General features: G+C 47.8%; 1 protein-coding gene across 1 annotated transcript; it reads left to right on the plus strand.

Annotated features, from left to right (window-relative positions):
- The first annotated feature begins 11,366 nt into the window (after nucleotides 1-11,366).
- Nucleotides 11,367-19,912, plus strand: FAM43A (family with sequence similarity 43 member A). Its single transcript, XM_082461025.1, has one exon. The coding sequence runs from the start codon at nucleotides 16,138-16,140 to the stop codon at nucleotides 17,413-17,415; it is 1,278 nt and encodes a 425-aa protein (XP_082317151.1). The 5' UTR covers nucleotides 11,367-16,137; the 3' UTR covers nucleotides 17,416-19,912.
- Nucleotides 19,913-25,820: the final 5,908 nt, after the last annotated feature.

Raw genomic sequence — 25,820 nt, forward strand, 5'->3', positions numbered from 1 at the left:
CGCTGTCACGTCCGGCAACTAAACAGCTTTTTGTATATTTGGTCTTCGGGAGCTGTGAATTGGTGAGAAGAGTCCCAGCCTGGATGGCAGTTCGGAATGGAAAGAGCTTGGCAAGGTTGCAAGGAAAGCCAAATGGATCTGACTTAAATGCTTTTTTTTTCAAATAATTTTTTAAAAAGCGTTTAAAAGTTCCACCTAGAATTGTATTTAAATTTTCCTGTAAATTAAAATAAAGTGAAAAACAGTGACCCCGCTCCACTCTTTGCGGCCTGGATTTTGTTTCTCACTTTATCGTTAGAAAAGTCGGGTTAGAGTTGTGTGGGTGTTGGGCGTTTAAGCTCCATTCTCCTTGATCAGGAGAAGCACCTCAATGTTGTGATGCTCCGGAGAGGAAGCAGCTTGCCCGAGTCAGAGATGAAATATATTCGGAGTCAGGCATCAAACCCAGGTCTCCTCACTATTTTATTCGTTCCTGGGGCAAGGGGAGAATGACGGTTGTTAGTGTGTATTTCAGAATCCAGTTCTCAAACTTTGATGTGCATGTGAACCCCCTGGGAATCTTGTTAATGTGCAGATTCTGATTGATAAGGTCTAGGGTGGGGCCGGCCCTCTGTACTTCCAGGAGATGCTGATGATGCTGGTCTGGGCCACAGGCCACTCTGAGTAGCAAGAGAAGTCCACTGCCTGCTAGTGAAGACACTGAAGTGGACTGGCTAAAAGTCAGTCACAGCAAGTCTGGGTCAGGAAGAGCTGGGACCCTGACCGTTGTGTGCTACACCTCACTGCTGACTCTTACTGAATTGGAGTGAACTTTGGGAAACACCCAAAGGGCTGCTGACAAGCCATGTAGTAGCTGGCAAGGCTTTGGGAAGGCAGTGCTCACAGATCAGTGAAGGAATACATTAGAACATGGTTTCTCCCATTTCTCAACTTAGAAACAGTGTATCTTTAAAAACCCTGAACATCATCTCCAGAAGTAAGATATGGAGAAGACCCATGGAAGAGAATTAGCAGACAGTTTCTGGCATTCTCTTGGAGCTGAGTGGTTAAAGATAAAACTAACTCATACAGTAAGATTCCATGAACTTTATATTCTAGTGACAATAATAATAATAGATGACATATATACACTACCGAACGTAAAATAGATAGCTAGTGGGAAGCAGCCGCATAGCACAGGGAGATCAGCTCGGTGCTTTGTGACCACCTAGAGGGGTGGGTTAGGGAGGGTGGGAGGGAGACTCAAGAGGGAGGAGATATGGGGGTATATGTATATGTATAGCTGATTCACTTTGTTATAAAGCAGAAACTGACACATCATTGTAAAGCAATTATACTCTAATAAAGAATGTTAAAAATAAATAATAATAATAGATGATATAAAGAAACCTGCCACCTCATTCCTAGAGCTCAATCAGAAACTTGGGACTTCACCCTCATTTCCTCTTCCAGATTTTGTCACCTTCAGAGATTTAAGGAAGACAAACACTTTTGGTTTCTATTGTCATTCCTCTTATGGGCTCCAAAAAATCTTGACCAAATAAAGTGATAGTTTAATCAAGATGGGTGGGGCGTCAAAAAGACACTGACATTATAAAATTAAAATAGCAGCAACTATTCTTAGCTGACAAATAAGTAAGGCATAAATAATTCTATCCCCCCAAGATGCTCCTCAAATCTACCATTGAAAAAGAACTAACCGACCGAGCCTCAGTTTTCTTTTCTGGTTCATGGGGATAATAATAATTCCTGTCCGGCAGAGGTAGCAAATGAGATAATGCTGCAAGTTCATTGCCTGGTATTTTGTGGGGTACCCATTTTCACAACTGAACAATTTTTTCCCCAGAAGTGGACAATGCAGGTGAGAATCCAGATGTATAATTGGTCCATGTTGAGGGATTATGAGGCTAGTTCAGTGAGAAGGGCAAGGAGGAAGGGGACTTGAGGATGCTGATGAGACACGATCATGGTATCCAGATTCAGAGGAACCAAGTGAGATGAGGAGGGAGTGATGATGGTGGTGGTGAAGGATGGGAAAGGTGTTGGCTGCTGCTCCCGAGTGAGGGGGTTGCAGAGATGAATCAGCCCAGTCCCTGCCCTCTAACTACAAAAGCCATTCCACCCACACACTTCAGGGAACAACACAACCCACTCAAACTCCTCTCATCACTTCGTCACGATAGTGGAAATGTTTCTGTCTGGAAGACTGGTCAGATCCTCCTGAATGCCCATATAGCTTAGACCTTCTCTTGAAGCCAAGATTTTCTGAATAGCTGACCCTTGGAGAAAGTTGCATTGATTTTGAGATTGGAAGCCTCATATCCAGTTTCCAGATAGCAATACGGAGTGTTATTCATTCATGATGTTGCATACTACTTGATTTACTGTGATTCAACAAATGTAGTTCCAAGCCCTGCAAACCCACACTCAGGAACAAACCTTGGAGTAGCTTTCTGCTCTCCAACTCCACACTGTTCTGCCTCTGGGCTCCACCTCTCTCTGGGACTGGAGAGGGGTGAGTAGGTGGGTTTCTGTTTTGGTTTTCTTTTCACCCCTTGGCCAACAATGTGTCACTGGTAGAAAAATTGTTCCCAGGCAAGCTTGCAACCCTGCCCCTCCCTCTCTCCCATTCTCTACACCAACTACTTCCACAAGGACATTAAAGCAGTTTGCATAATGCTGAGAGTTGTGAAAATAGAAGTCTGGCAGTCTCTGCAGAGTCACTGAATCAGTAGGGAAACTCCCTTCGGTTATCTGCGATTCTCAATTTATCCCTGTTGAAAATGAATGGATTCTTACACATAATCAAGTTTCAGTAGTTCAGCAGCCCTTTGTGGTTATTATAAATGATTAATTTGAGTCACTTCAAACATTGATTTCGTGCTTGTGCAAGTCATTGTGTGTGCAACGAAACGTGTAAATGACCTCTTGTTTTGGTGTGTAGGCTACAAGATCCTACGTGTACTGTATTTGAACCTGTGGATTTTTTTCCCAACTCTTGTAGTTATATGTCGAATTTCTGGGGTCTTTTATTCACAGATGACTTTGCCATTCTTTTTTCCCTCACAACAGTCAAGTGAGAAAGGGCACTGTTGTTTTTCTGAACTTTTAGTTGTAGAAATTGAGACCCAATAAAGTTCAGTGAAGTAATACAAAGTAAAGAAGACTCCAAGTAGAATGAATAATCACCAACTCTAAAATCTGCAGATGGAAAGTGCCAGGTTTCTCTTGTTCATTCATTCATTAATTCATTCATTCATCTCTAGGCTCTGGGGATTCAGCATTGGACAAACTCCTTGCCCCTATGAGCTTGTATTTTAGTGGTGATCAGCCTGACAGAGGGACTCATCCGAGGTTAAATAGCTCAAGTCGCTGATGGAGCCACGAACTATACCACCAGGTAGACCCTAATCCACTGGGAAAGTCTTCTGACCACTGGGATTTTACTTTTTGTGTCTAACTGTGGGCCCTCCCCTAAGTCACTTTAATAGATACATTGATAATGTTAGCAGGTACACTTGCATGGTGAGGGAATGAGGAAAAGGTGGAGGAAGTATGGCTAGTCTCAGGAGAAGGTATGATGGGCCATTTCTATTTATGTGAAGGACTACCCTAGGACAGGAGAGAAGAGAGTTCTGAGTAGACGTGAGGCAAGCAGAACTAGAACAAATAGGGAGAAGCTACAGAGTTGCCACTGCCATCTGTCTGAACCTACTTACAATTGGAGTGGTTCAAAGATGGAATGGCTAGCTTTGAAAGGTAGTGAGCTCTCTGCCACTGGAGGTGTTTAAGCAAAGGCTAAATAACCAGGCATCAGGATGTTCTCAAGTAGGTTCATACTTCAAAGTGGGTGTTGGAATACATAATCACTAAGGTGCTTAACAGACTCCTTACCTCAATGGGTTCCCTTCTGCTTCATGCTACCCTTTGTTTCACCCCAGTCTCTGAAATAACAGGGGCACAATGACGGTCTCAGAAAAGGTGCCCAGGCTGTCAATAGCAGGGCGGTTCCTTCACCATATAACCCAGGGAGAAGACAACATTGCGCCCTCTTTGTCATGTGAGGGTTGAGGGCACCATGAACCAACCATCTAGCAAATGTGGTCATCATTAGTTACAGTACTCTTAGAACAAACGGAAAAGTGAAGATACAAGGTTTCAGTTTTAAAGGGAACCATGCAGGCATAGCAATTTCTCTGCCCTCTGCTTTTGGAGGGGACAAACTTGCCATTCCTTGCCTCTGGTGGCACTGACGAGAAAGGTTCACTTGCAAGGCTCATCGTTTCACTTCTCTTGACTGCCTTCTTATGCCTTTGCATTTCTGCCTGGCCCTCGTCCAGGTGGTAAATATTCCAAGCAAGCAGTGCATGAAAGGAGGGGCTTCAGGGCAAACAAGGTCATGGTGACAACATCTCTGGGGGCTTCAGACACAGGGTGACCTTCGGAGTTTACAGACATCTAACTTGTCTATTTTCTTCTCTTACCCCTGTAGTTTCCTATCATGGCCTCTGCTTTGAGTTGAATGGTGTCTCTCAAAAACAGAGGTTCCAAAAAAAAAAAAAAATAGAGCTTCCAGTCTTAACCTGGATGTGACTTTATTTGGAAATAAGATCTTTGTAGATGTAATCAAGTGAAGACGAGGTCATATGTGATTAGAGTGGGCCCTACTGTAATGACAGATGTCCTTATAAGAAGACACAAATTTGGGCACACACAGAGAAGACACAGGGGGTGAACACCATCAGAGGATGGAGATAGAGATTGGAACGATATGTCTACAAGCCAAGGAACGCCAAGGATTGTGGAAACTAGGAAGAGGCAAGGAAGGATGTTTCCTTCTTCCAGCCTCAGGATCTGTGAGAGAAAAAATGTCTATTGTTTTAAGCCACCCTGTTTATGGTAATTTGTTATGGCAGCCCTAGAAAACCAACACAGCCTCCTATGATCTTAGAACCAGAGGGGAATTTGCTCAGCTCACAAGCAGGAAGGTGAGGGCCAGAAAGGGGCAACATCTTGCTCTGGGACCCTCATTGAGTGAGAGCTGGGATGTGGGTGTCTGAGCTCCGGCTCTGATCAAGGCACGTCCCTACTCAAATGCCTCCAGTGACTCACCCAGTCTGTGAGATGCCTCCACCTGCTATTCAAGGTCCTCCAGAGTCAGGCCTGACCTGACTCAACACAAAGAGCATAGACTTTGTATGGACTGGGAGAAAAGACTTGCAAATGATGTAACTGACAAGGGCTTAATTTCCAAAATATACAAGCAGCTCATAAAACTCAATAACAAAAAACCAAATAACCCAATTGCAAAATGGACAGAAGACCTAAATAGACATTTCGCCAAAGAAGACATACAGATGGCCAAGAGGCACATGAGAAGATGCTCAACATCGCTAATTATTAGAGAAATGCAAATCAAAACTATAATGAGGTATCACCTCACACTGGTCAGAATGTCCATCCTTAAAAAGTCTACAAATAACAAATGCTGGAGAGGGTGTGGAGAAAAGGGAACCCTCCTACACTGTTGGTGGGAATGTAAATTGGTGCAACCACTCTGGAAAACAGTATGGAGGAGCCTCAAAAAACTAAAAATAGAATTACCATATGATCCAGCAATCCTACTCCTGTGCGTATATCCAGACAAAACTATAATTCAGAAAGATACATGTACTCTTACGTTCATAGCAGCACTATTCACAATAGCCAAGACACGGAAACAATCAACAGATGAATGGATAAAGAAGATGTGGTACATATATACAATAGAATACTACTCAGCCATGAAAAGAATGAAATAATGCCATTTGCAGCAACATGGATGGACCTAGAGATTATCATACTAAGTGAAGTAAGTCAGAAAGAGAAAGACAAATATCATATGACATCCCTTATATGTGGAATCTAAAATATGACACAAATGAACTTATCTACAAAACAGAAACAGACTCAAAGACATAGAGAACAGACGTGGTTGCCAAGGGGGAAGAGGGATGCGGGAGGGATGGCTTGGGAGTTTGGGATTAGCAGATGCAAACTAGTATATATAGAATGGATAAACAACAAGGTCCTACTATATGGCACAGGGAACTATATTCAATATCCTGTGATAAACCATAATGGAAAAAATATGAAAAAGAATGTATATATATATATGTATAACTGAATCACTTTGCTGTACAGCAGAAACTAACACAACATTGTAAATCAACTCTACTAGAATAAAATAAATTTTAAAATAAAAAGAGCATAGGCTTTGGAAATCTTTGGCAGGTTTATTTTCTTTCTTTTTTTTAATTGAAGTATAGTTGATTTACAATATTATATTAGTTTCAGGTGTACAGCCTAGTGATTCAGTGTTTTTGTAGATTATACTCCATTTTAGGTTATTACAAAATAATGGTTGTAATTCCCTGTGCTAAACAGTATGTCCTTGTTGCTTATCTATTTTTTACACAGTAGCTTGTATGTTAATCCCATACCCCTAATTTGTCCCTTCCCCCCAACCCCAACCTTTCCCCTTTGGTAACCTCTTGTTTGTCTTCTATGTCTGTGAGTCTGTTTCTGTTTGCATATTCATTCAATTGTATTGTTTTAGATTCCACATATACATGATATAATGCAGGTGTCTTAACTTCTCTTAGCCTCAGTCCTTTCCTTGTGTAAAATGAAGGGAATATCATGAACCTCACAACAGTCTTTTTTTTTTTTTTAATTTTATTTATTTATTTATTTATTTTTGGCTGTGTTGGGTCTTTGTTTCTGTGCGAGGGCTTTCTCTAGTTGCGGCAAGCGGGGGCCACTCTTCATCGGGGTGCGCGGGCCTCTTCACTATTGCGGCCTCTCTTGTTGCAGAGCACAGGGTCCAGACGCGCAGGCTCAGTAGTTGTGGCTCACAGGCTTTGTTGCTCCGCGGCATGTGGGATCTTCCCAGACCAGGGCTCAAACCCGTGTCCCCTGCATTGGCAGGCAGATTCTCAACCACTGCGCCACCAGGGAAGCCCCTCACAACAGTCTTAAGAGGATGAAACGTTCAGATGGATGTGAAGCATCAGCGCAGTGACTACGTGTAGTAGGTGCTCAATACGCTTGAGTTTCCTGCTTTTGCCCGTCATTTAGGGTTCAACACTAACGCCATCGCACAAGCCCTTTCCTCCCTCTAGACTTCTCTCTCCCATCTCTGTCCACACCAACCTGCCCATCCTTCAGTGAAGCCTGTAACCCACCCCCTCCATGAAGAGGGCCCTGGTCTCTCACTGATTGGCTAGAACTTCTTTTTCCCTTTGAGCCCTCAGAGCGCTTTAGCTCAGCCTCCACTATCTCAGACTAAACCTATTGCACCTATGTTTCATCCCCTACGACAGAGGTCCCCAAACTTTTTGGCACCAGGGACCGGTTTCGTGGAAGACAATTTTTCCACGGACCGGGGTGGGGTGGGGGGATGGTTCAGGCGGTAATGTGAGCGATGGGGAGCGATGGGGAGCGATGGGGAGCAATGGGGAGCAATGGGGAGCGGCAGAGGAAGCTTCACTCACTTGCCCACCACTCACCTCCTGCTGTGCGGCCCGGTTCCTAACAGGCCATGGACCGTTAGTGGTCCGTGGCCCGGGGGTTGGGGACCCGTGTCCTACCACATACCCAAAGTACCTCCTCAAGTCCTCTCTGAATCAGTGAACACTGGATTATAACCTCCGTAAGGGTGAGACCCTGTGCGTCTCCCCAGCACCCAGTGTGGAGAGGCCAGTGCAGTTAATATTTGCGATTGAAGAGCTGTGACTTTGCCAGCTCATTTGTGTGGCCTAGTTAAAGATCCGTCAGGCCCACATGCCCAGAAAGAAGTTCAAAACTGAGAGACAAACTAAAACACAGATTGCATAATATCCTCTCTACCCTCAGTTTGAAAATCTCCAAGTATTTACCACACTCATTTCATTTTACTGTACGTCTTTTACTATTTCCTGAGAAGTAAGAACTGCTACAACGCTCATTGTTTTGGAGGTAAAAACCCCAGCGAGGTTGAGGGTTACTGGGCAGAGCAGAGGAGCCCAGTGGGCCACCAGACTGTCGTGGACCTGGGTGAGATCTCGACCACTAAGGAGACCAAAGTCCGACCATGTAGATCCCATGGCAGTCATGTTTGCCTTGAACCTCTTTGGTGCCATGAAGGCCAGTGACAAGGGGACTTTTCAAGGGGCCCAGTGAGTGGCAGCTCAATCGTGTCACAGGGAGATGTACGTTTGATTGATGAGGGCGGCTTCTGCCCAGTCCACCCGTGAGTCCCCAGACATAGCCCTTCATAGAAGGGAGAGAGTGCAGAACATGTGTGACACACATTTATGTGTTTAAAAGCCTCTGGCTTTATGTTTAGCTGAACAGATTACCTGGATTGAGATTCAGGCCACATGCTTCCTAATCTTGGCCTGGTCAGAAAATAACTGTATAACCAGTGCGTGTACTCTCAGGACCTGATTTTCCTGTCTATAAAACCGAGGGGCAGGCTAGATTATCTTTTTTTTTTTTTTAAAGGAACTCCTTTATTTATTTATTTATTTATTTATTTATTTATTTGGCTGTGTTGGGTCTTCGTTTCTGTGCGAGGGCTTTCTCTAGTTGCGGCGAGCGGGGGCCACTCTTCATCGCGGTGTGCGGGCCTCTCACTATCGCGGCCTCTCTTATTGTGGGGCACAGGCTCCAGACGTGCAGGCTCAGTAGCTGTGGCTCACGGGCCTAGTTGCTCCGCGGCATGTGGGATCTTTCCAGACCAGGGCTCGAACCCGTGTCCCCTGCATTGGCAGGCGGATTCTCAACCACTGCGCCACCAGGGAAGCCCCCAGGCTAGATTATCCTGAGCGGCCCTTCCAGTCCTGCCAGTCTGTGCTTATGACAATTCGATTGCTATGAAAATAAGCACATGGTTGACGTCCAGTCCACAAAGGTTTATCGTATACTGACTTGGTGGCAGGCCTTGTGCTAGGAACTGGGGACAGAAAGATGAATTAAATACAGTCACTCCTGTTGAGGCGCTCACAGCCTAGTGAAGGAGGCAGAGAATTAAAGGCGCTAGGATGACAAGCAGGTGATCACAGAGGTCGAGATACACACAAGGGGGCGTGGAGAAGGAGTTAGGGATCTCGGGACATTTTCCTGGAGAGGGTGGGACCCCAGTCCGGGTCAGCCAGGGGACATGGTAGGAGGAGGCCGTTCCAGTTAGAACCACATAAGCAATGGCAGGAAGACAAGAAACAGTCTCACGAGCCCTGGAGAAGCATAGGCTCTTCTCCATCGCTGCAGCATAAATTACGAGGCCAGGAGAGGCGACGAATGAGGCTGCAGAGGTGGGCAGGTGCCAGACCTGAACATTCTCACGTGTTATACTGAGGAGCTGGGGCTGTAACCTGTGGCTGGTGGGAAGCCACTGCAGGGTTATAATGAGAGGAAGTACAAGGTCAGATTTGTGGTTTGGTGAGAGCGTGAAGGGTGGATTTGAGGGGGGCAGGCAGAGAGATGGGAATGGGTATAGATGTTGGCACACAGTTAATTTTGCTCTAACCGCCTTAGTTTTTTTTTTTTTAAAGAAGGATATTTATTTTACTTTTTTTTTTAAAGGAATTCCTTTATTTTTATTTTTTTATTTTTTATTTATTTATTTATGGCTGTGTTAGATCTTAGTTTCTGTGCGAGGGCTTTCTCTAGTTGCGGCAAGTGGGGGCCACTCTTCATCGCAGTGCACGGGCCTCTCACTATCGCGGCCTCTCTTGTTGTGGAGCGCAGGCTCCAGACGCGCAGTCTCAGTAGTTGTGGCTCATGGGCCTAGTTGCTCCGTGGCATGTGGGATCTTTCCAGACCAGGGCTCGAACCCATGTCCCCTGCATTGGCAGGCAGATTCTCAACCACTGCGCCACCAGGGAAGCCCTGCCTTAGTTTTTTAAAGGAAGCACCAGGTCCTCTGCTTGGCTCTGATGGGGAATGGGTGGTTTCTAGAAAGTGCGAGGATTCAGGGTACACATTGAAGGGAGTGACAGAGGAATGGACGGCTAGATGGGAGGTGTACTGCTGCTGTAACAAGTTACCACAAGCTTGGCTTAAATCAACATAAATTTACAATGCTGCAGGTTACAAGTCCAATACAGGTCTCACAGAGCTAAAGTCAAGGTGTCGGTAGGGCCTCTTTTCTGGAAACTCTAGGGGAGAATTCGTCCTTGCCTTTTCCAGCTTCTGGAGGCTGCCTGCATCCTTTGGCCTGTGGCCCCTTTCTCCATCTTCAAAACCAGCAAGGGAGAGTTGGGTCCTTCTCATATCACACTACTCTGACCCTCTCTTCTGCGTCCTTCTTTTTTTTTTTAAGGATTATTTATTTATTTATTTATTTTTGGCTGTGTTGGGTCTTCGTTTCGTGCGAGGGCTTTCTCTAGTGGCGGCAAGCGGGGGCCACTCTTCATCGCGGTGCGCAGGCCTTTCACTATCGCGGCCTCTTTTGTTGCGGGGCACAGGCTCCAGACGCGCAGGCTCAGTAGTTGTGGCTCACGGGCCTAGTTGCTTTGCAGCATGTGGGATCTTTCCAGACCAGGGCTCGAACCTGTGTCCCCTGCATTGGCAGGCAGACTCCCAACTACTGTGCCACCAGGGAAGCCCCCTCCTTCTTTATTTAAAAAAAAAATTGAGGTGAGATTCATATAACATAAAATTACCCTGTAAAAGGGAAGAATTAAGTGGTATTTAGCATGTTCACCATGTTGTGCAACTACCATTTCCATCTAGTTCCAAAATATTTTCATCACCCCAAAAGGAAACCCTGTATCCATTAAGCACTTGCTCCCCCTTCCTCCATCCCTCCAGCCCTTGGCAACCACCAATCTGCATTCTGTCATTATGGATTCACCCATTCTGGATGGCTCATATAAATGCACTCATACAGTATGTGACCTTTTGTGTCTTCTTTCACTTTAGCATAATGTTTTTGAGGTCTCCACTTTCACTTTTAAGGACCCTGGTGATTACATTGAGCCCATCTGGATAATTCAGATTATTCTCCCTTTTTAAGGTCAGCTGGTTAGCAACCTTAATTCCATCTATCGTAGAATCTTCCTTCCCCTTTGCCATGTACTGTAACATATGCACAAGTTCTGGAGATTAGGACATAGACATCTTTGGGGGGGGGTCATTATTCTGCCTACCATAGGAGGGGTCAGAATGGGTTGAGGCACTGCCTGAACAGCTGAGGGATTCTACTCAGCATTATAGCTCCAGAAGCAGAGCATAGAGATTGTGGTAGTGGTCCAGGGCTGGGGTGGAGGCAGTGCACAGAAATTGTGGACCCGATGCTCATCCAGAAGGTCCTGGATGGGGAGGAAGGCAAGGATAAGAGGCTAGGAAGGAGTTGATAGTGGGACAAATGAAGTGGGCTAGGGCAGGGCTCACTAAACTTTAGTAACTGTTCTATCATGGAGGAGTTTAAGCATGTATACTCCCAGCCCCTAACTCCAGAAATTCCCATTTAAGGGTGGGATCCAGGACTTGTCCCAGGGAATTCTGATGCAGCCAGTGGGTGAGTCTACTTGTGAGGAATGCTGATGTAGATCCTGGAGGTCTTGAGAAGGTTAAATAACTGATGTGATAGAGTAAGGAATGAAGAGGGCTGGAAGGGTAAGAGGCTGTGATCACACAGTGGGATTTTGAAGCCAGAGAGTCCTTGAACCCACTGGAATCATTCCCACCTTGGGGACTTCATATTGGGTGTGTCCTTTGCCTAGCACAAAGCTGTCCATATGTATAGTTTTAAATGTTCTAGCAGCCACATTAAAGAAGTAAAAGGAAACAGGCAAAATCAATTTTAATAGTATATCCTATTAACTCAAAATAGCAAAATATTATCATTCAATATATAATTACTATAAAATTATTGAGATATTTTACATCCTTCTTATCTTACTAAGTCTTTAAAAGCCAGAGTGTATTTCATGTTTGCATCACATCTCAATTTGGACCAAGTACGTGTCAAGTGCTCATTAGCTGCACATGGCCAGTGACTACCACTTTGGCCAACACGGGTTGGAATGTTCTCCCTCCATATCTTTGCCTGGCTGGCTCCATCTCATCCAGGTCTCTGCCCAGAGATACCTTCCCTGGCTCTGCTGTCTAAGCCAGCTACTTTCTACTCCTAACAAACACTGTTTTCTTTTCCTCAGAGACTTATCACTAAATGATATTTTATTAATTATTTGTTTGCTGATTATCTGCCTCCCCATAGGATATAAATCCCATGAGGGCAGAGACCCGTCTGTCTGCTTTGGGGCAGTATCCCCAGCAAGAACATCACATCCACAGTATATCCACAAATCACATCCACAAATATTTGTTGAATGACTCTGAAGATCCCAGACACGTCATTTGTCATCTCTGAAGCCCATATTCATTCAGTGGGGTGTAGGGGGAGGGGGACCAAGAGGCAGGAGCGTTATACAAGAAATAAGGTGGAAGAAAACCAGCCTGAAAGCTTCCTGCACGCTAAAAGGCTGACTCTTACATGTTACGTTAGAGGCTGGGTTTCTTTCCAGCTGTGACTTGGCTGTGTATTGATTCAACCACTGGCTTATCCAGTTCTATGAGAAACCATCTCATCAAGTGTCACTTCTGCCTGGCACCAGTAGATGGGGCAGTGTCATAAAAAACAGGTGCAGTCTGCGGTCCCATGCAGTATCTAAGCCGTTTCCGGCTGACTTTGCTGAGGTCTCTTCTGTGTCTCAAATCTGCACAGAGCAGGACTCACATGTCAGAGTGTTGACATTTGTCTAGAATCTCTCTGTCCTCCCCAGGTTGAAAACAGGCTTATTAAGAAGACAGTCAGGAGCAGGCTCTGTGGGCCTGTGCATCTGGGTCTGACACTCTGGCTCCACTGGAAAGCCTGGCCCGCCCGTGGAGTCCTCCCTGCTGCTGTGGTCCACTGGTTTCCCTGCCACCGCATGAAGCCCAAAGAGGTGCCTCTCGCGGAGGCTGAGAGCAGCCTTAGCTCCCACCACTGGTCCCTCCTCTTCCTGCTCAAACACTTCTGGTCCCTGGACCTCTGAGTAATTTGGAAATGTTAACTGCTTGAACATGATGCCTGCTTTTGTAGAGTCTAGACTTTGAGATTATGGACCAGCTAAAGGTCACTTAGCACAGGTTAATTTGGTGGGTTTTTTATCGGAATTTTTTGTTTGGAGCACATACCACCTGCTTCATTGCCACTGCAAGATATTCCAGAAATGTGAGCAGAAGAGGAATTAACCTTGGTTTAAATGGGCTATTATAGTCCTAACCAGCTCATTCCAACACCATACCTCCATTAACCCATCAGTGCAGCTGAGGAGTAAGGCATTAGAGCTTTGGTCTAATGACATTCTGGGACCAGCCAGCCATGAAGAGGCCATTCCTTCCCTCAGAGACTAGGAGGGCATGATCAGAAGACTTCCTTGTTTGATCAGGAAATTTTCTTCTTTCATTGTCACAATTGTCAAATGCCATCCTCAACTACACATGTGCACGCATTTTTAGGTTCTATAATTTTGCCGTTCTCTATATCCGGAAAGCCCTTTAATTCTTCCCTCCGTGGCAAAATCCTGTCCATATTTCAAACTTCACCACCTCCATGGAACCTTTTCTGATTTTCCTAGTCACACAGAACCTTTTCTTCCAGCTTCTCAGAGTACTTTGGGTCTTCCTCAGGGCATTTAGTTCACTCTGTCTTCTTGTTCACATGCATGTTTCAGTCATTCATTCAACAGTTAAGTAGTGTCAGGCACTGGGGGGAGATAGAGTGCTCTCACAGGACTTACATTCCAGAAGAAGCCCAGAGGTGGGTGAAGTTTACATCCTTCATTGGACTGGGAGCTTCTTGGAGACAGGAATTAGGTGTGTTCCCAGCTCAGGGCCTGGTACCAAAAGGTACTCAGGAAAGTTAGTTAAATTGAAACGCAGCACCAATGACTCTAGGAAATTGGGTTAGAGTTCAAAGAAAGGTTAAAAGTTAGCAAAGGTAGAGGGCCAGAGAATTTCCATGAGGAGCTACAGTTGTTCTGAAATCAGAATCTGGCATGGCAGCCAGAGACATCCAGATTCCCAGTAGACTGGGCCTGGGGAGTGGGAGGGCCTACTCTCCTCCTCTGGGATGAGTTTGGGAGTTTGATGCAGGGTCATCTGGACATTTATCACACATTCCAGCTAGAAGTGGTTTTGCTTTGATTGAGCAGACCATAGAGGCAAGCCGGTTGTTTCGAGGGCCCAGAAATGAGTTACTAGCCAAGGGTCAAGCCGGCCAGATGATTAAAGCGACATTATCCAGCTGGCACAAGAGAAAAGAATGATTAATGCTAACCATTCTCTGTGGAGGGTGGCCGGGCATTATTTGACACAAATAAAAAACGTCATTTGAATTTTTACTAGGAATTCTCATCCATAATGTGATCATGATGTAATAAAACTGAATGACTGGCCTGCCAAATTATAAACTGAGTTCTAACCACACACAAGCATTACTTAGAAATTGAATATATCTCAGAAAACTGCTCTACTCTGAGGCCTGACAGAAGGAGGGGGCACTGCTGGGGGTTAGGAGCTGGAAGCACCTTATTTACCAAACACATACTATAGTGTTCACTCTAATCATCCTATTACCACTCATCTCTCTTTTCACTATCTGCTCTTTGCCTGTGGAGAAAGGGCTCCAAGATAGTGAAAGATAAGTCTCAGCGTTTTCTTTGCCCCTATTTATTTTCTTTAATAGAATAAAATTCTGGAAAAAAAAATTAAACAGCACCCAGTCAATTTCAGAAAGCTATTACACACGGAAAGAATCACTATTTCCCCAACCTTTTTGTATTTTATAGTGCAAATCCCACCTTCCACCACCTCCCCCAGAAGTTCCGATGGAGACACACATCAGTGAGTTGCAACTCAGGCTGGGGGTGGAGTGTCAGAATTCAAGTTGCTTTTCTTGCGGGGTAACCAAAGGTCTTGGCGATTTTTGTAGATAAATTCTACAGAATTTCTGCTGGTAAACTTGGGATTTAATTGCCAGGTTGGACCGTTCTCCCCTTTCCCTCAACCAATGGCTGCAACCAGGTTCCTTTAAGAGACCAGGAACCCGCCGGGCTTCCAAGCCCGAAACAGATCCTCTTCTCTGCTCCTCCCCTGTCCCCGCGCGGCGAATGGTTCGCGCCGGCCTATATTTACCCGAGATCTTCCTCCCAGACGGCAAGGATGTGAGGCTGGCGAGGCAGCTACCGCTCGCGACACCGGAGGGGGCGCGCAGCAAAGGCGGGCAGCCGAGCCAGGGGATCCCGGGAGCGCAGTCGGACACCCTCCGGAGGGAAGAAATGAGGTAGCAACCATCCCCGGAGCCGACCATGCGCACGCCCCGCCCTCGGAGCCTGGCGCTGCCCTGGCGGAGCCAGCCCGGACAGTGAGCCGGAGAAGCCCGAGTCCCCGGCGTCCTGCGGGAGAGAAGATGCAGTGAGCCACGGCGGGACTGCTGCGCTGGGCCCGCCGCGGCCAGCCGGACCCACCATCTGAGCGCACTTGGGGCAAGCAGCTGATTCTGGGACCCGCTCAGCCGAGGGCCTCTGCCTCCAGCACCCCTTGCGGGTGGGGAGCACCGACCCCTGGGCACACTAGCGGTTGAGTTTCCGCGGTTTCTGGCCCTAGCCCTGGGGATTGTGTGTGTGAGTGTGAGAGGGGGCCCTTTTCACCTTCGCCGAGGAGTTCCTGCGTATTCTCGCACCATCCCGGCTGCTTTTGCTGCACGCGCGCATCCCTTTTTTCTAAAGACATTTTCTGCTCCACTCTCGTGCTTTCTCTCATTTTGCTTGCCCAAGACTCTTTGCCCTGGTCCTGCCCAGGCTGGGGTAAATCTGTGTGCTCCTCCCTCCCCCCCCCACTCGTTGCAGTTAAATCCTCTTTAAAAAAAATTCTACCCCTACCTCTTTCGGCGGGGTTCTCGAACATCTCCCCCGCCCCCACTCCCTCCGACTGGGCCACTCCCAGCAGAGTTTTATTTTTCGGTCTTGCCCCGGCCGGGCCCGGCCGGGGCGGGTGGCTCAGCCGGGCTCTCAATCGGCGCTCCGCCGCCGCCGCCGCCCAGCTGCGCTGGGGCGCCCTCCGGAGATGCTGCCGTGGAAGAAGCACAAGTTCGAGCTGCTGGCCGAGGCGCCGCCACGGCAGGCGTCCAAACCCAAGGGCTACGCGGTGAGCCTGCACTACTCGGCGCTCAGCTCTCTGGCGCGGGCGTGCCCCGAAGGCGCGCTCAGCCGGGTGGGCAGCATGTTCCGCTCCAAGCGCAAGAAGCTGCACATCACCAGCGAGGACCCAACTTACACCGTGCTCTACCTGGGCAATGCCACCACCATCCAGGCGCGCGGCGACGGCTGCACCGACCTAGCGGTGGGCAAGATCTGGAGCAAGAGCGAGGCGGGCCGTCAGGGCACCAAGATGAAGCTGACTGTGAGTGCGCAGGGTATCCGCATGGTGCACGCCGAGGAGCGTGCGCTGCGCCGCCCGGGCCACCTCTACCTGCTGCACCGCGTTACCTACTGCGTGGCGGACGCGCGACTGCCCAAGGTCTTCGCCTGGGTGTACCGGCACGAGCTCAAGCACAAGGCGGTAATGCTGCGCTGCCACGCGGTGCTGGTGTCCAAGCCCGAGAAGGCGCAGGCCATGGCCCTGCTGCTTTACCAGACGTCAGCCAACGCTCTGGCGGAATTTAAACGGCTCAAGCGGCGGGACGATGCGCGTCACCAACAGCAGGAGCTGGTGGGCGCGCACACCATCCCGCTAGTGCCTCTGCGCAAGCTGCTCCTGCACGGACCCTGCTGCTACAAGCCGCCGGTGGAGCGCAGCCGCAGCGCGCCCAAGCTCGGCTCCATCACCGAGGATCTGCTCGGCGAACAGCAGGAGCAGGAGCTGCAGGAGGAAGAGAGAGGGTTGCACACGGAGGGCTGCCCGGAGGAGGAGGAGGAGGAGGACCGAGCCGGGGAGGGAGACCCGGCAGAGCAAGAGGCCGAGGCGCAGCGGGCGCTGGTGGTGGCCATGCACTTCGAATGCGGGGACTTGCTGGACACGCTGGAGAGTGGCCGCGAAGAGGCGCTGGGGGGCGGTGGGGTCTCGCCGGGTCCTGAGGCTGTGTCGCCGTCTCTGCTGCTGGGCAGCACCTCCGACATGAAGGCCGAGCTGTCCCAGCTTATTAATGATCTGGGAGAGCTCAGCTTCGGCAACGACGTACGCAGCCTGCAGGCCGACTTGCGGGTGACGCGCCTACTGTCGGGTGAGAGCACGGGTAGCGAGAGCTCCATCGAAGGAGGGGGCCCGGAACCCACCACTACCACCGCCGGGGACCAGTCCGACCCCGCCGACTGCGCCAGCTCAGACGAGCCCCACTCGGGCTGAGCTCCCAGCAATGTCCTGTGCGCTCCCCTGTTGCCCCATCGTGACCCCCCCCCGTCTCTCCACCACTTCCTTACCTTCCTGACCCCCCCCCCCAAAGAAAGGGGAAAGGGGACACTTGAGGCCCAGACCCTCCCCCACCCCCATACGTTTGGCTCTGTTTGAAGCAGGGCTCAGATTGCACGTGGAGATATGGGGGAGGGAAACTCTACAAGGAAGGGGAGAGAGGCAGCCTCTGGGGTCTGGGGAGGGGAAGGGCAGCTGGTGTTAGCAAAGCCCCACAGGCGTGAGGTGTCTGCCGGCCAGTTTCCTGTTTGTGGGGCAGCTGGGGCCTGAGGAGGAGGGGTTAACTTCCTCCACCAGCCCCCAACTGGGAGCGGCCTGGCGCTGTCATTGACATGTCATTAAAAAAAAAAAAAAAGAATTTGCTCTCACAATGTTTGAGGCTTTAGTGCCACCTCCTTGCCCCCAGTCTTTTTGGTGCGAGAGCTTGGGTTGTTTACCTCAGACTCAGACCCTTGAAATTCTGCCAAATTCCTCAAATAACTGGTGGGGAAGGGAGGGGGGGAGAAAGAAAGTTGCATTTTGTTTACAGTTAAAGACATCTAATATCTAAAAAAGGAGTTTTCCTTTAGAAACACACACACCTTGCTCCCGCTCAAAAGATCTCACTCCATGATACTGTGTAAAATATTTTTGCACTGTTGTGAAGTATTTTTGACATCTTTTTGGTTTTTTTTTTTTGTACATAACTGTGTTCTCAGAGTCCAATGTTTATATCTTTTGCTGTGCAAAAGGGACATGTAAAATGTTGTTCAGCTGTATATACAGAAATGTGTATAAAACATTTTGTTATTTTTAAAGAGTAGCACTGCTCTGGTTCTGTTTGCCCGCCAGTGGGGAGAGAATAAAGAGGAAAATTTAACAGAACAGGTGAGCGTCTAGACCTGCTTCAGAAAATGCTTGGCCGTGGGGCTGGGCGGCAGAAGGTGTGACCATGGCTGGGATGGGGTGGGAGAACAGTCTTTGTCCTTTGCGGGGCTTGGAGGTAATTAGGGAAGGGGAACCCACTTTATGCGTAGCCTGGGGCCTTTCTGGTCCTCTGCAACTCTGGATGCTGCAGCTGGGACCATATTCTTTACTTATTATTAGTTAATGTGAGTGTGGGCTTTTTCTGGCTTCTTTGAGGCAATTCTTGGAGATGCCAGGTGAGTTCTGTTCCTCATTGCCAGACCTATGATGTTATTTAGGGAGGGGTGACTTTCAAGGTCTTCTGAGGTTTTACCACCTCCTTCTGTGGTTCACCTTTTCCTTTCCAAACAGCTCAAGGAGCTTTAGATGTGAATTAGAGAGCTAAGGAATGTCCCCATGATGCTCTCTGAGGAGTGGGAACATCTCTGTTTTTCCTGGGAGGAAAGTCAAGGAGAGAGGAAAGTGGAGAGGTTCCAGTCATGGCTTGAATGAGTCATGGTGCACGTGGGGTGGGGTCGGGGCAGGGGCAGGTGGAAGAGCCTATTTCCTTCCCTTCTACAACCCAGCATGACCCAGTGGGAGGATGGTTTGGAGGTCAAGGCGGAGAAGGACTGCTAGAGCTTGGTCTGTGTGTGTGTCTTAACGTTTTCATGCTTTCCGTGTGTTTGTTTCTGTTGTAAACTCCAAACAGATGTCTCTAGTTTGGCTACACCCGATCAGCTGGAAGCTGTAATAGGATTCTGCCAAAACTGTGCCTTCTGCAAACTATTTTTTCCCTTTGCCCCTATGGGCCCCTTTTCCTGTGTTGCAGAAATTGAGCGCTCTCCTGGCCTTCCCTAGTGTAGTGTCCTGAGGCCCTTGGTTTTGTTTTCATCATAAGTACGTTCTGAGCAGCTAGACCCAGTGATCCTAAGGAGTCTGGAATTCACTGGAGCCATAGAGGAAGGGGGGTGGTAGACTTTCTTCCTAATTAACAGGAGTGGTTCAGGCATAAGATGATCTTTAGAAACCAAAGGGTGGGTGTGTGGGAAATTGAAAAATATTCAGAGTCACTTTCTGAGGGCATTAGAACAAGGCCTATCTTATATTTCTCTTCTATTATATTTTGGTTTGGTTGAGAGTCCCTATCCCTTTCCCTGAATACCTCAGCTACACATTATTGAATGATGTTTTCAAACCCCCAGGTAGAGAGAGGGCAGGAAAGTCAGCTGCGGGTCATCGCTAGTTTGCATGATTAGATTTCACATTTCAGTAATTTCATATTTCAAATTATTTCCACGCACTGCCAGTTCCTTTGCTGTTTGAAACTGATGAGAACGTTAATCACGGTGAAGATCATTTGATGAATACTTGGGGGGTGGGGCAGGGTCTTCATGTCTTCCTTCTTAATCCAATTGATGTGTCCAGAGAAAATGCCAAGGTGGCATTCGTCTGTGACTGATGGGGGTATGGTGATTGGTCAGAAAGTTCAAACAAATGACATTTTCACCAACACCATCAATAAATATAAGGCAACTGTCTCTTTAAAGTCTGATTTTTCCTGTTATCTGATTTATAAATAGGGAAGGGGTGTTTAGGGGGTGAGGAAGGAGAAAGAAGAAAATAAGCAGACTGCAAAAGAACCAGCTCTCTTTTTCCCTCCCCCACTGGCGCCCTCCCTTTCCCTCTTTCCTCCCCTCTACTTTTTGGCTTTTATCCCCACTGCACCCCAGGGCTCTGGCTGATGTAATTCTAGAAGAGATGCGAAGGTGATACATGATTCACCTCTTCTTACATCTCAGTCTTCCAGGGATGACATCACTAGCGTAAGGAGAGATGTTTTAAATGAAAAAACAAAACAAAACAAAACCGGAAAACCAATTTACTCTTGACACTCAGGGGGAAAAGAGTGGTGTGACAAAAGCACAGTGAAGCAGAGGAAATACACGTTCCAGAAAGCACCTGAGCTCTGGTTTATTCATCAAATTTAGCTTTTCCGTCTTGCAAGGTGAGGCTCACGTTTCTCCTTTACTACCTGATGGTACTTTAAATGCAGTGAGACTCTTGCCACAGTCTTCCCCAGCCTAAGTAATCCTCGGTGTCCAACAATGCAGCCTTGACTGCACGAAACATGGAGTGACTTCCGGCTGAAAGAAAGATGGTTGCAGGGGTGGCCGCGTGCGTCCACAGAGGAGGTGTTTCTCCACCTCTCTCGGCACAAACATCCCATTTGTACAATTTTTGTGTGTGTTGAGGCAGAAGGAGAGAGGAGTAGGACAGTAAAATAGACAGTGGTATTACATAGCTTCTCAACTATTACAGTGTCAGACAACACCCACTCTACACACACGCATGCGCCCCCCCCCTAAAGAAAACCTTCCCTCTCACTGCCCCTCAGTCAGCAGAAGAGTAGATTTTAAACAAATTAGAAAGGCTCTGTTATACTGAGAAAGCACAATGCCCTCCCAGGGACAGAGTTGCTTTTAAGGGTTCTGCTTGTGAAAGGAGAAGGAACTGGCTGGTAGAATCTACCCCTGGCACCACACTGGAGATTAGAAAACCTCATGGGAGTCACCAAGAACCATGAGAAACGTAACAATTCTATTAGGAGCTCGTTGCCCTCATTTCTAAAGGGTTTAGTAATGTAATAAGAAGAGCTCTTTCCTCTGTGTGGTATGCAACCGTAGCCTTAGCATCTGCTGGTAAGTGATGCGTGACAGAGCTAGCAATGTGCAGGGCTTGTTGGTGCTAGGAGTCTTGCCTGACACGTGGGAAACTACTCAGGGCTCCAGGCGGGCAGGAGGGCCCTAGGGCCAGGGCGCTCTATACTCTTGGCACCAGGTTTTTCTGTACTTGGCCACATCTGTCTCTAGGTATTTTTTGATTCCCTCTTTGATTTCTTCGGTGATCCATTGGTTGTTTAGTAGCATATTGTTTAGCCTCCACATGTTTGTGTTTCTTTCAGTTTTTTTCTTATAGTTGATTTCTAGCCTCATAGTGTTGTGGTTGCAAAAGATGCTTGTTATGATTTCAGTTTCCTGAAATCTACCGAGGCTTGCTTTGTGACCCAGCATGTGATCTACCCTGGAGAATGTTCCATGTGCTCGGCCCCATCTGGATCTGGCTTTATGGTTAGCTGGGGCCTTTCCTGCTCCTGCTGGCTCATCCATGTTCACAATGTGCCTGGGACCAACCCCACTTCCAGCCCTCCCCCCCCCGCCAACCCCCAGCTCTGGAGTGACCCAATCTGAACAGCCTTGACTAACCATCATTTTGGTGGTTTGAATGGCTAGGTGGCCCTGGAGCTTGGCACTAATTCCTTGACCGCTCTAGGGCTGTTCAGTGACACCAGCAAAGGCCCTTGTTTCTAACCCCCAGGGAGAGCAGCCCTTCTGACCACCTCCTTTCCTGTTTCTCTTCTTCATCTACCTCCCACCCCACTTCCTCCTGTGACACATCATTCCCCTTGGGCTTCTCCTATTACCCAGCTTCCCACCTGATCCTGGCTTCATTTTTCCTTCTTCCCACAAACCTAGTTCAGACTTTAATCACATGGAATAAAAGAAAGCCCAAACTTTAAAGGAAAAACAAACCAAGCACACAGTCATCCATCAACACCAATCCTGCAACTCCAGGGCATGCTTTGGCCCTGCCCACCCCCCACTTAGAAATGAACAAGTGAGGTACAGAGGGGTGATGTCCTGCCCAAAGTTATACAAGGAGACACCAAGACCCAGGGTTTCAAACTCCTAAACCCATGCTCTTTTCACATTCCTCCAGTTTTTATGGCTTATGACTAGATTTTTAGCTTTGGGATGGCAGAAACTGGCAGTTGAATTGTTCTTTGTTTCCCCCTTTCTTAGCTACCCCTACATTTTACACATGGTAGGTGCTGGATGATAAACTTGTGTGCCATTCTTTAACATACCACTCTCACCAACAAGTGCGCATGAGTGTCTACTAGCTGCACGATGCTGAAGGTAGAGGGGCCAGGTGTCTGTCTTCCTGGCAAGGATGCTGCTGGTGGGTGGGGTGGCCACCCCCAGAGGAGCTTGGTCTCCTCTTGTTTCCACCCCTGAGGTCTGGTCTGGCAAGGCCTTGCCCTAGAAGAGCAGGTGTAGTTTGAGGGTGGAGGAGCTCTTTCCCTTGCACCATATTTATTAATCATCTGTATCCCTCCTGGTTGGCTGAGTTCTCCCAGGACAGGCATGTGACTTTAGGCATCTCTGATTCACCAAACTTAGCATAGAGCCCAACACCGAGTAGGTGCTCAGGAAATGCTAAGGAGGGAGTAAAGGGGGTGATTCCACTTCATGCTATGAGAATAGGGCTGATAAAGTTCAAGGTCATCACCCAGATGGAGGAGCCAAGGTTTTAAGGATATTATGTTTGGAAGGGAGGGAAGATTGGGATTCAATTGACTCCTCCACTCCATATCAGGTAGATTCAGTTCTCAAGATTTTCCTTGGAACTTCCCCGACCTTCTTAGGGAAGGGATGGTTCTGGTTTGGAGAAGGATGGTTTACTTGGAATTAGCTTTAATGGAATTGTAGTCACCAAAGTTATTGCCCATATACCTCCCTGTAATTTGAGCCAAATGAAGGCTCGTAAAATGTGGTATGGCAGAAGCCTGAAGGAAGAGCCTTGAATCCAGGCCTTGAAGTGATCGAGACTCTGTCTGCACTGACCCAGTCAAGTCACTTCCCCTCTCTAGCCTTGGGATCCTCATAGGTAAAATGGATGGATTGCATTAGATAATAGCAAAACTAATGTTCTGAATTAAAGAAGGAGCAAAGGTTAAAGTCAAGCATGTTTCTGCCTTCCTCCATCCCCTAGTGGGTGAGAATAGAAGAAACATCTGACTGTGGGCTAGAAACTGTCTGGGGCTCTGGGGACATCTTTAGGACTCATTGTGGCCTGGACCCTCACCAGAGTCTAATTTGGAGGTGATGTTCTCTTGGCCAAGCCAGAGCAGGAGTTGCCTGCTAGACATCCCTTTCACTACCTCAAAACTTGGAGGCCATGCTGTGTCCTAAAATGCAGACTGATACTGTATCTAAGGGCCAGGTTAGGAAACATAAAATAACTTGCCCTAAGATCACTCAGCAAGTTGGGGCCAGAAGTCAGGTCTCCTAACTCCAAGTCCTACCCTCTTTTTCTCTGTATTTTTTTGGTTGGGATAAGTTAGTTTGAAAGCAACCCAGCCACTCTTCAAGGAAATTTGGCAGAGCCCAGGCATCTGATCAAAGACCATAAGGGCACCTGGTAGCACGGTGTTTTGTTTTCCTAACAAGGGTGATCAGGACCCACCGGCAACAAGTCTGGGAGTAGGAGGGAGTAGGCATCCTGGGGCATCTTCCCCACCCTCTCGCTCCTCCCTACTCCAGGACCCATCCCAATCCTGGATCCCTCTCCTAGGGGAATTTATTCTTTGCTGCCTGTCGGGGATTCTCCCTCTCCTCTGTTCCAGGATTAGCCAACAATGAATGGCTCAAGAGGTCACCAGCTCACTCCAAGATCATCTACTCTCCGTGAGAGCCTGAGAGCCAGACAGAACCTCAGCGCACTTCCAGACCAGTCCCTTCCTTTTCTAGATGAGGACACCGAGCTCAGAGAAGGGAAAGGACTCATTCAGGTGTTGCAGGGAGCTTATAGTGGAGCCACGATTAGAACTCAGGCTTCTAATTTCTCCCCCCACTGCCTTGGTGACATGCGCCAAGTGTGTGTGTGTGAAGCACAGGGCCTGCCTCCCTCCCTTCCCTAAGTGGTAATGTTCGCAGTTTTGCATCCTCAAGCAATTGTTCCTAAAGCCTACAGTGTGTCCCAAACTCTTACCTAAGTGGCCTTTTCAGGGAACTGACATTTTAATAGGGTATTCTTGGATATTAAAAGCCTTTGAGATATAAAACCCCATAATAAGAGAATTTCAGGCACCGTGATGTAGGAGGCCACAGTAGGCAGGAAAAAATGTTTTAGTGCAGGGAATACCTCTCCTAACATTACAGATATTCTAGCATCATAAGCCACGTTCCTAAAGGTCACACTCTTGCAGCTGAACTCATACACAGAGAAAGTGATGTTTCCAAAGTCTCATGGGTTCAAGGAGGGAGGGTGGGTAGGGCCACTGGGTCCTACTATCAGTTCTGTGTGCCAGATCAGGGCTTGCAAATGATTCCCAGGCACCATCTAAAGATCTACAAAACCATCAGCAGTTCCTTGTCCACAGCTGCTGTCTGTCCTCCACCAAGGCTTCCTCTGCAGGTAAACCTGTCTTAGCCTTTGCAGGCCAACTCATCCTCCACGTCCTCGATTCCCAGGGAAAACGCTCACACTACCTGATTTCCAGTAGAGGAGCTCATCTCTTTAAAGGAGCACCATGAGATCAGGTGATCCTGTTTGTGCCCGCACCAAACCACACTACTCGCCCGAAGGAGATGTGGAGCCATACCAAGGTGTGTGGGACCCTTCCTCTCATATCTGTAGCAGTTGTTGCTGATGAAGGAAGCTCACGGAGCCCATGGCTGGTCAGACCCTTTTGGAGGCGTTCACGTTGATGAAGTCCAAAGAGGTTTTAGTTACGTAATATCTCTGCCACTTCATTTCTTTGACCCAGGTCTTAGCAAATGTCCAATATTAACTGACAAATGAAATAACTTGGGGGCTAGGGTGGGGTGGGGGGTAGTATTCTTGTGGATGAGTCTGTGGGTAGAGCCAAAAGAGAATTGGACTTGAGACCTGGTTCTAGCCTTGGTTTTCCCGTATATCAGCTCTTTGACCTTGGGCCAGTTTCTTTTTGTGAAATGGAGGTAGTAATAGCTAACCAAACGATCTCTCAGATTGCTTTGAGGCTCAAAATCTAAATGTTGGATAGTCAGTGCTCTCGGTAAAGAGCAGTCCAGGAAAGGAGTGGTGGCTGCTGGAATATTCAGATTGAAATAACACAGTCGGGATGACTGAGCCTCAGTGGGGCTCCTCCACGGAGGGAATGTATAGCTGGGCAGGGACATTTTCCATGAAACATGTTCCAGGGACCCAAGGAGGGAAAACAGGCAAACACAAGGAAGTAATCTATTAAGAATAGGAAACAGTAGGTGGGCGTTTAAATGGCATGCTTTATGTGGAAAGATTATGGGCCAATTTTCCGTCTGAAGCTCTAGATAGCCACCTGAACTATGTGGCTCCACCTCCAGCCCAATCTCTTCCATCGGCTGTGGCGGGAGAGCGTGGCAACTGCCTGTGTTCTCTGGCTAGATTTTTATTTGTTCTCTGTAATTAGATTCATTTTGTCAGCATGTGATGATCAGCCAGATCAGTATTTCTAGTGTGATTACTGTTCTACACTCAGACTGACAGACACACACACACACACACACACGCACTACTTCCTGAAACTTTTCACAAATATTCACAATCATGATTTCATTTACTTCTCAAATGGATGTCCCTGAAATGGACAC

Source organism: Balaenoptera physalus, assembly GCF_965194825.1.
Source record: "Balaenoptera physalus genome assembly, chromosome: 4".
In the NCBI taxonomy this organism is placed as follows: domain Eukaryota; kingdom Metazoa; phylum Chordata; class Mammalia; order Artiodactyla; family Balaenopteridae; genus Balaenoptera; species Balaenoptera physalus.

Bases quoted from the DNA above. Each gene is read 5' to 3' on its own strand.
- FAM43A (XM_082461025.1), top strand. From the start codon at position 16,138: ATGCTGCCGTGGAAGAAGCACAAGTTCGAGCTGCTGGCCGAGGCGCCG.